The sequence below is a fragment of the Opisthocomus hoazin genome, chromosome 8 (assembly GCF_030867145.1).
Source record: "Opisthocomus hoazin isolate bOpiHoa1 chromosome 8, bOpiHoa1.hap1, whole genome shotgun sequence".
Classification (NCBI taxonomy): Eukaryota; Metazoa; Chordata; class Aves; order Opisthocomiformes; family Opisthocomidae; genus Opisthocomus; species Opisthocomus hoazin.
The window spans coordinates 73,256,979-73,267,294 of NC_134421.1; the positions used below are offsets into that span (position 1 = coordinate 73,256,979).

Consider the following 10,316-nt stretch of genomic DNA (forward strand, 5'->3'; position numbering starts at 1 on the left):
CTGTGCAACCTCTTCCCCAGAGCCTTGTGCACCCCGATAATGCTGCACCCCCCCATTCCTGTGACCCCAGTACGCCGTGGACCCCCGTCCCTGTGCACCCCAGATTCTCCTGCACCCTCCTCCCAGCGCAGAGCCCCACCTGCCCCAGTACACCACGTCCCCTGGAGCTCTGCGCACCCCCAATTCCTGCGTACCCCAGTCCTCGTTCACCCTGAAACCTCCGCCCCCCGAGGCACTGTGCACCCCGGTTCCTGGGTGCTGAGGTCCCTGCGCACCCCGATCCCTGTTCACGCGTGCTCCCTGTGCACCCTGACGCACCACGCACCCTGGTTACTGCGCACCCCAGTACCTGTGCACCCCGATACACCGTGCACCCCAGTTCCTGTGCACCCCCATCCCTGTGTACCCCAATACACCGTGCACCCTGGTCCCTGTGCACCCCAATACATCAGACATGCTGGTTGCAGTGCACCCCTGTCCCTGTGTACCCCAATATACTGCTCCCCCCAGTTCCTGTGCACCCCTGTCCCTGTGCACCCCGATAAACTGCACACCCCGATTCCTGTGTACCCCGATACAACCGCACACCCCAGTTCCCGGGTATCCCTGTCCCTGTGCACCCCGATGCATCGTGCACCTTGGTTCTTGCATGCCCCAGCCCTGTGCACCCCAGTCCCTGTGTACCCCATTACACCGCGCACCCTGGTTCCTGGGTATCCCTGTCCCTGTGTACCCCGATACACTGCGCCCCCCGATTCCCGGGTATCCCCGTGCCTATGTACCCCAATACACCGCGCACCCCGGTTCCTGGGTATCCTTGTCCCGGTGCACCCCAATACACCGTGCACCATGGTCCCTGTGCACCCCAATACATCAGACACGCTGGTTGCAGTGCACCCCTGTCCCTGTGTACCCCAATATACTGCTCCCCCCAGTTCCTGTGCACCCCGATACACTGTGCACCCCGGTTCCTGTGTACCCCGATACAACCGCACACCCCAGTTCCCGGGTGTCCCTGTCCCTGTGCACCCCGATGCATCATGCACCCTGGTTCTTGCATGCCCCAGCCCTGTGCACCCCTGTCCCTGTGTACCCCATTACACCGTGCACCCTGGTTCCTGGGTATCCCCGTCCCTGTGTACCCCGATACACTGCGCCCCCCGATTCCCGGGTATCCCCGTGCCTATGTACCCCAATACACCGCGCACCCCGGTTCCTGGGTATCCTCGTCCCGCTGCACCCCGCTTCACCGCGCACCCCCCTCCCCGCACCCCCCGGCCCCTCCCGCTTTGGGGGGGGGTGGGCTGCTCCCAGGGGCGCGTCCTGCGCATGCCCGGCGCCGCCCGTTAAATACCGGCGGAGCGGAGCGGAGCGGAGCCGCCCCCGGGCCCGCCGCCCCCGCCATGGCCAGCGAGAGCCAGCCCGGCCGCCGCCGCCGCTGCTGCTGCGCGCAGGATGCGCCCGGTGAGCGGGGGAGGGCCCGCGGGGGGGGGGAGGGCCCGCGGGGGTGTCCCCCCCCCATCCCGAGCATCCCACTGGGGGAGATTTCCCCCCCCATCCCAGGCATCGGTGGGATTCTCCCCCCCCCCCCATCCCGAGCATCTCACCCGAGGGGGATCCCCCCCATGCTGAGAACCAATGGGGACCCCCCCATCCTGAGCATCCCACCGTGGGGTGTATTCCCCTCATCCCGGGCACCAGTGGGGACCCCCCCCCCCCCCATCCCGAGCATCCCGCCGCGGGGGGGATCTCCCCTATCCCGGGCACTGGGGGGGGTGCGTCCCTGATCCCAAGCATCCCACCGTGGGGGGATCCCCCTCATCCCGGGCACTAGTGGGGTCCCCCCCCCATCCTGAGCATCCCACCGGGAGGGATCTCCCCTATCCCGGGCAGGATATGGGAGTCCCCCCCCCATACCAAGCATCCTGGGCACCGGGTGGGGGTCCCTGATCCCAAGCATCCCACCGGGGAGGGGATCCCCCCCCATCCTGAGCATCTCACCGGGGGGGGATCCCCCCCCATCCCAAGCATCCCACCAGGAGGGATCTCCCCTATCCCAGGTTCTGGGGGGTCCCCGATCCCGAGCATCCCCTGGGTGCCACCGGGGGAGCTCTGCGTGTGTCCCCCCGTGGGTTTGGGGACCAGGGTGACGTCCCAGCGCAGCAGCCCCCGGGGGGGCCCGTGGCACCGAGCCCAGGCAGGAGACGGCCCCAGCATGATCCTGCTCCTCACCCCGCAGATGTCCCCAAGGCCACCGAGCCCCAGGGTGACAGCGACGGCCCTCGCCGGGGCTCCCTCTGCGACCGGCACTGCGCCACCATCAACAACGTGCACGGTGACCTGGGCGACCCAGGCTGCCACGCACACCGTCCCCGTGTCCCCCCAGGTAGGCTGGCCACGGGATGGGCTGGGTGTGGGGCTTTGGGGGGGGTCCCACACCCCCTGTTACCCCCCCTGTCTCGCCCGCAGCCATGTCCACCCCGCCATGCTGCCAGCAGCACTCGGACGAGGTCTGCGAGAGCTGCGTGGTGAAAACCACCCTGACGGCCGAGAACGCCGTGGAGGCCAACAAACTCTCCAACAACTACAAGGTGGGTGCCCACGGTGGGGGTTAGGGGCACCCATGGGTGCTCCTGGGCGGCTGCAATGGGTTTTCTTCTTCTCTCCCCCCTCGAAAAATACTCTCTCTGCAGTTTGGGTTCAAGAAATGGAAGAGCCACGTGACGGCGCGGCCCTGGGAGGACCGATCGGAGATCGTGAAGGAGCTCTACTCTGACCTCAACGTCATCCGGGGCTCCGGAGGTGGGTGGCCTTGGGGACAACCCTGTGCGGTGGCAGCGTGGATTTGGGCTGCTGCAGGTGACAACGGTCCCATCTGGTGCCTTCCCTCCCGCAGGGTCCACGGTGACGTGTGGGAACGTCCTCTACCTGCTGTTCTTCGGCTGGTGGCTCTCGCTCCTCTACGTCCTCGTGGCTGCCGTGATGTTCATCACCGTTGTGGGGGCTCCTTATGGTGAGTCCCAAATTTGGGACCCCATCATGTGAAGGGCTGGCTGAACCGTGGGTCTCTTGGCTGAGCCCGAAACGGCACCCATGGGTCATGGGGTCTCCTGGGTCCCGTCTCTGGGGGGTGGCCCTGTAGGTGGTGGGGACATGGGTGTCCCCAGGAGAGGTGACGCTCGTGTCCCCGCAGGGCGGCTCTGCTGGGACCTGGCCGGGTATTTCCTCTGGCCCTTCGGCAAAGTGATCCAGAAAGTGGAGGTAACGGCGTGCCCCGAATCGGGACCCCACCGGGGGATAAATCGGGGTGTCCCATGCCGCACCCTGACACCCACCCCCGATCTCCCCCAGGTCCCCAAATCCCACCAGGCGCCGGGTGCGGGGGAGAGCTCAGCGCTGCTCGGCGGCCCCGTGCCGCGCCGCTGGCGCCCGCGGTGCTGGGCGGACGCCGGGCACTGGGTGAGCCCCGTGCTGGACACGGTGACACCCTTTTCCCGGTCACGAGCACCCCGGGAGCTCCCTATCACGGTGGGGATGGCACCCATGGGTGTTTTAGGGTGGGCAAACCCTGAAAGCGACTCACCCGTTCGCAGCGGCGTGCCGGCGGCGTGGCGTGGCTGTGCCTGGGCTACCCGGCGCTGGCGCTGGCCCACGGGCTGGCGTGCGTCGCCGCGTGGCTCCTGGTCGTTCTCATCCCCGTGGCCAAGCTGAGCGCCCGCGCGGCCGCCCGCGTCCTCCTGCTGCCCCCGGAGCGGGTGCTCGTCCGGCGCTTGAGGATGGTGGGTGACTGGGTGCGGGGGCGAGGGTCCGGTGGATTTTGGGGTGGGGGGTGCTCGGAGCGGTGTCACCCACTTGTCCCTCCGCAGACGGAGGTGCCGTTGGAGGGGGAGGTGATCCTGTGCTGCTACCGCGCCGTCAACCCCTACTACTACAAATACGCCGTGGACGGCATCAACGTCTTCGCCGTCAGTATCCTTTCGCGGGCCGGAGGGGGAACGAGGTTCGGGACCTGGCCCCAGATCCCACCCCACCTCAGTCATCTCCTTGACCGGCCACCCCAGACCTGCTGCCGCTGGTGCTGGTGACGCTGGTGCTGGGCTACGTGGACAGCCACAACCGCCTGACCAGCTCCCCCGTCAAGTTCACGTTGGCCCTGCTCTCCATCATGCCTCTCTCCTACTACATCGGGATGGCCATCGCCAGGTGAGCGGTGGCGGGAGGGACCCGTGTCCCCCCCTTCACAGAATCACAGAATGTTCGGGGTTGGAAGGGACCTCTGTGGGTCACCCAGTCCAACCCCCTGCCCAAGCAGGGTCACCCAGAGCAGGCTGCAGAGGACCTTGTCCAGGTGGGGTTTGAATATCTCCAGAGAAGGAGACTCCACAGCCCCTCTGGGCAGCCTGTTCCAGGGCTCCGTCACCCTCAGAGGGAAGAAGTTCTTCCTCAGGTTCAGCTGGAGCTTCCTCTGCTTCAGTTTGTGCCCATTGCCCCTTGTCCTGTCGCTGGGCACCACTGGAAAGAGTCTGGTCCCATTCTCCTGACACCCACCCTTGAGATATTTATAAACATTTATTAGGTCCTCTCTCAGCCTTCTCTTCTCCAGGCTGAACAAGCCCAGCTCCCTCAGCCTCTCCTCACAGGAGAGATGCTCCAGTCCCCTCACCATCCTCGTAGCCCTCTGCTGGACTCTCTCCAGTAGCTCCTCATCTTTCTTGAACTGGGGAGCCCAGAACTGGACACAGCACTGCAGATGGGGCCCTCACCAGGGCAGAGCAGAGGGGAAGGAGAACCTCCCTTGCCACCGTGCCAGCCCCGCTGACGCTCTCCTCCTCCTCCTCCAGCATCTCGGCCCAGAGCAACTTTGCGGTGGGAGCGGTGGTGAACGCCACGTTCGGCTCCATCACGGAGCTCACCTTCTACATCACGGCCCTCATCAAAGGCTCGCGCGAGGGCAACCGCTGCTACGCCGAGGTCGTCAAGTCAGCGTTGACGGGGACGCTTGTGGGCTGCGTCCTCTTCGTCCCGGTGAGATGGGGTGGCACGCTCACGGCACGAGAGTGCCCGGTCTCTGCAGAAAGCCAGGAGGATGCTGATGGGGACATTTTCTGGGGGGGTGGGTGGGTTTCTCCATCCCCAAGGGTCTGTGCATGGTGATCGGTGGCATCCGGCACCAGGAGCAACGGTTCAACAGCCGCTCGGCGGGCGTTGGCTCGGCCCTGCTCTTCCTCTCCGTGGGAGGTGAGTTGGGGACAGAGGTGTCCCCAGGTTTGGATGGGGGGGGTCCCACCAGCGTGGGCGCCCACCCTGTGTCCCTCCCTCCCCACAGGTGTCTTTGCCCCGACGCTGTTCTCCAAGGTGTACGGGAAGCTGGTGTGCGGCGAGTGCCACAACGTCACCCAGAACCCGCTGGGCCACTACCTCTGCCACAACTGTCACTTTGACCTGGTGAGGGGGGGACAAGGACCCCCACCCGCCGAGGTTTGGGGTCGGGGATGCTCTGAGCCCACCTGGCTCCTGCTCTTGGCGGTGGCAGCGGGGCTGTCCCTTGTCCCCTGCATCCCCTTTGACAGGCTCTCTCTCCACAGATGGAGGACAACGGCACCCTCTACTATAGTCACGTCCAGTGAGTGTCTGCTGGGGTGGGGACAGGGTTGTCCCCACAGTGGGGTGGCACCTCCCAGGCTGGGTTGTGGCCCCACATCCCTCCCAGGTCCCCTCTTTGCCACCCTGAAGGGCTCCGATCCTGCACCCCCATCTCTTCCATCCCCAGATGGTGCAAGGGAACCTTGCCAAGGGATGGTGACACTGAACATGTCACCCATGTCCCACAGACCCCTGGTGTACACCGTGTCCCTGCTGCTCCCTGCTGCCTACCTCATCGGCCTCTTCTTCACCCTGAAAACTCACTCGCACATTTACGACATCCACATCAGCGACTGTCACAGTGAGTGTCCCCAAACCGCGGGATGCCCTGGCTGCAGGGCTGGCTCTTCTCACTGCCCTGGGGTGTCCCACCGTCTCTCTGCTCTTCCCCCAGTGCCTGGCCACCACCACAGCGCTGTGGTCCACTGGTCTCGCTGGCGGGCACTGGTCATCCTCCTGCTCTCCACCCTTTGCATGTCAGCCTGTGCTGACCTGGCCACGGAGCACATCAGCCCCATCCTCACCAACTCCACCATCTCGCAGGTGAGTGTGGGGATGGCGGTGAGCCTGCTTGGGGTGGCCCTGGGGACCAAGATGTGCCCTCCAGGGATGAGAACCTGCCCTGGCTGTGGGGTTGAGCCCCAAAAGCTGGGGGACAAGGTGCTGAGATGCTCCATGCACCGAGGAGCCTGGTTGTCCACAGCTTGGATGTGGTCAGGATCAGGCCACACGCATATGCTGATGTCGCCTCTTCCCTGCAGTACTTCATTGGTGTCACTGTGCTGGCGATGGTGCCTGAGCTGCCGGAGATCGTCAACGGCATCCAGTTCGCCCTGCAGAACAACCTGAGCTTGAGGTGAGATGGCTCGAAGGATGGGCTTTGGGGTGTCCTCCTCCAGCGTGGTCCCCGTGCCCCGTAGCTGTGCCTTAGCGATGGTGATGGGCTTGCCCAGCTTAATTGCATTGGTGGGTCAGATCTGTGGGGATTTGCCCTCTAGAGGACTTAAAGCCACCCAAAAAATGGGGCCAGAATGAGATTGGGCTCCATGATTTGGTTCCCTGAAATGGGTTTGTTCTCACCCCAAGTTGAGTGACCCAAGGGCTGCTGGAGACCTGGCTCTTGGTGGCTCTTAACCTCTCTGTCCTCCCCAGCATTGAGATTGGGAACTGCATTGCCGTCCAGGTCTGCATGCTCCAGATCCCCATCCTGGTGCTCTTCACCATCTTCTACGTGAGTAGCCCCAGGACAGCCCCAGCAGGGCTGGGGACATGTGGCACTCCATGAGAGGTGGCAAGGGCACAGCCACTGTCTCCTCTGCTCAGTGCAGGGGAAGGTGGGGTCAGATGTCTTCTACCTTGGCTGATGCTGTCCCCAGCCCTAGGGACATGTAGCAGAGGGGGTTCAAGGGCTGACGTGCAAGTCCCCAACCGCAGTTGGTGAGGGGCTGTCCTTGGTTGGCCATAAATCCAAAATCGTCTCTGCCTCACAGCCGACCAACTTCACGCTTGTCTTCAGCGACCTCCACGTCTACGCCAGCATGTTCAGCGTGGTGCTCATGAACTACATCTTCATGGATGGCAAATGTGACTACTTCCAAGGTGACCGCTCACCCGCAAGGCTGCTGTGGGACTTGGTGTACCCAGCTTCCCTGCGCTGATGGGGTGGGGGGCGCCTGGAGACAGCCCTGGGGGCATCTGCTTGCTGCAGTTCTTGGCATGTGGTGGCTTGAGCAATTCTGGGGTCTTGGTTGACCACCTTGGGGGTGCTGGAGCTGCCACCCTGCAGCAGCTCCAAGGGGGAACACTCCTTCACCCTTAAGAGGGAATTTTAAACCCCTTTTAATTGAGATTTTGCAGAGGACCATGGAAGTCCTCTACAGTGGGCCAGTCCAGACCACACCAGAAGGTCTTAAAAGGTCTCCCTCCTTGCTCCAGGGAGTAACTGCCTCCAACCTGCTCTGTCTGCCCTAGGCACGGTGCTGGTGATGGTTTACTTCATCCTCCTGGCTGTGTATTTCTTCGCCCCATCGCCCAGTGGTTGCTGAGGTTTGGATTCTGCGTTCTCCAACCCTATCATTGGGTCCAGCGCCCATCAAGGCGTTATTCGGTGTCTCAGGGACTCGGCCGGGCTGGCTCCGGTCTGGAAGCATCGTTTGCTGAAGGTCCTGCTGCTGCCTCGCTCCCCTAGTGGGGTGCCAACGGGGCTTCAGTGATGGGAAGGGTGGTGGCAATGGAAGCACTCCTGAACCAAGAAGGAGCCTCAATGCCAGAGCACTTCACAGAGGTATTTCCAGCCCATGCCTGTGCGGTTAGAAGGAAAATTGTCCTTAGTGGAGGGTCTTGAAGGGGGTTTCTGTGCGGTCTCAAGGACAGACCCCTCCCTTGGGACATCATGCACTGGAAGAAGGTGCCTGGAAGAGCCTCTCGCCCTTCCAGGCAGTGGGTGATCCTGGGCCTGGAAGGGACTCAGGTCTGGGGATCACAGAGAGCTTCGTGATGGTACTAGAAATGCACCAAAAAGTATTTTTCAGCTGTTTTGTCATTAAAGCAGTTTTGTACAAATCAGAAACAAGCTTGTTTCTCCTTAAATGAGCCTTTGGTCACCTGTCCAGGCCCCTCTAAGGGGAGTCCACCAGGTTAGTGATGCTCTTGAGGTGATGGCTGCTTGGTGCCCGCCAAGGCTGGCTCACAGTGTGGTGGGTGTTGGGCACCAGCGATGGCTCAGTTGGAGCCAGCATCCCTAGGAGTGGAGCAGGGCAGTGCCCAATGTCCTCAGCCACAGCACAAGGGTGGGGAAGATCCACCACTGTGCTGTAGGAACAGAGACAGTGGTGGGCTGGCTGTGGGCTCCAGCTTTCTCCTTGACCCTCCCTAAGCTCCAGCTCTTGTTTCCAGCCTGGTCTTGTCATCCTTGCTCAGAGGTCTTTACCAGGCTCCTAAGAATCACAGAGTGGTCGGGGTTGGAAGTGACCTCTGTGGGTCATCTAGTCCAACCCCCCCCTGCCGAAGCAGGGTCACCTACAGCAGGCTGCACAGGACCTTGTCCAGGTGGGGCTTGAATATCTCCAGAGAAGGAGACTCCACAACCTCCCTGGGCAGCCTGGGCCAGGGCTCCGTCACCCTCAGAGGGAAGAAGTTCTTCCTTGGGTTCAGCTGGAGCTTCCTCTGCTTCAGTTTGCTTCAGTTTCTGCAGGGTGGGGGTCAGGAGGATGGGGCCAGACTCTTTTCAGTGGTGCCCAGCGACAGGACAAGGGGCAACGGGCACAAACTGAAGCACAGGAAGTTCCGTCTGAACATGAGGAGCAAAGCCTCCACCACCATGAGCCAGCAAGAAGCTTTTATCATTAAAAACTCAACATGCAGTAGACTAGCAGCAACTCCAGCAAACCCTCAAAAGAGAGCTGTCAGCTTTGCGGTAGTTAAAAGTAATTTTTTAGGAAGAGCAGCATCCAGGATCTTGTGCCCATCACGCAGCAGCCATCCCAGGTTATTGGGAGAGGCCTCCCATCGGTGGCCAACGCTTGTATTGGCAAAAGCAAGTCCCTGATCCTTCATTCCATAGTTCTCTTGGCCATGCTCCTGGAAGTCCTGTGTGCTGGGGACGTAGCATGGCTGTGTTGGAGGGGGCAAAACCAGCTCCAGGCCACCGGTGGAGGGCACAGGCAGGCTCTGGGCTTGCACCTTCAGTGGTCCAGCCCGTGGAATAGGCTTGGCGCTTGCGTCTGGGTGACCCAGCAGTGGGTTCGTGTGTCACAGGGACATCAGGGGCTGTATCGTCCTGCCTAGGTGGCTGAACATGTTCCATGGGAGGATTTGAAGCCAAGATCAAGTGACAGTGTTACAGGTGTCAGTATGGAGCCAAGCTGAGGCCACATTAACACCCACCATCTTCTTCCCCATGTTCACATCAGGGGGAAAGCTCCTGGCTGCCCCTGTAAGGCTGCCGGAGCAAGGAAGACGCAAGAGCATAAGGAATCTGCTTGATCAGAGATCCAGGCTTGGATGGTTTTAGCGTTGCCTTGGTGATGATGGGAGATGCCCTTTAAAGCAGGTAAGGGAAGAACCAGCACATGTATGACCCAGTATAAAGGTCCCAGCAGCACTGGGGGGTGGAAGGCAAAGACTAAGTGCAGATATTCAGCCTCTACAAGAGGCAAAAGCCACCGAGTTCAGGCCAGAAGAGGGAGCTGGAGCAAAGGTCCATTAGCCCACCATGGTCCTGCAGAAGAGGCCACCACAAGCCAGGGGCAGGAGAGTTAGCAGCCCTTCCACAGCTGCCAGCAAGGTCTGGGGTCAGCCCCTGAGCCCAGGAGCAGCGGGATGCTGCAGCGAGCAGCCAGGGAGGCTCAGAAGGGGTTGAAACAGGATGGTAACACTCTCCAGGAGCAAAGGCGTTCTGTCCCGCGGGCTCCGAGCTAGAAGCCAACCCAAACACCAAGACCTGGAGGGTCTGAGCATGTTTCCGTCTGAACATGAGGAAGAACTTCTTCCCTCTGAGGGTGACGGAGCCCTGGCCCAGGCTGCCCAGAGGGGCTGTGGAGTCTTCTTCTCTGGAGATATTCCAACCCCGGCTGGACGCGGTGCTGTGCAGCCTGCTGTAGGTGACCCTGCTTCGGCAGGGGGTTTGGACTAGATGACCCACAGAGGTCCCTTCCAACCCCAAACGTTCTGTG

At 62.1% G+C, this 10,316-nt stretch overlaps 1 protein-coding gene across 1 annotated transcript; it reads left to right on the top strand.

The window, feature by feature from the left end:
• The first annotated feature begins 1,349 nt into the window (after nt 1-1,349).
• LOC104332182 (uncharacterized) lies at nt 1,350-8,209 on the top strand. The gene is made up of 20 exons (XM_075429072.1): nt 1,350-1,464; nt 2,240-2,386; nt 2,470-2,591; nt 2,694-2,802; nt 2,897-3,013; nt 3,194-3,261; nt 3,352-3,459; nt 3,594-3,779; nt 3,867-3,969; nt 4,062-4,203; nt 4,842-5,025; nt 5,139-5,238; nt 5,327-5,445; nt 5,586-5,623; nt 5,832-5,944; nt 6,038-6,186; nt 6,405-6,499; nt 6,796-6,874; nt 7,134-7,242; nt 7,615-8,209. Exons 1-20 carry the CDS (start codon nt 1,404-1,406, stop codon nt 7,686-7,688), a joined length of 2,223 nt encoding a protein of 740 aa, XP_075285187.1. The 5' UTR covers nt 1,350-1,403; the 3' UTR covers nt 7,689-8,209.
• The last annotated feature ends 2,107 nt before the right edge of the window (nt 8,210-10,316 follow it).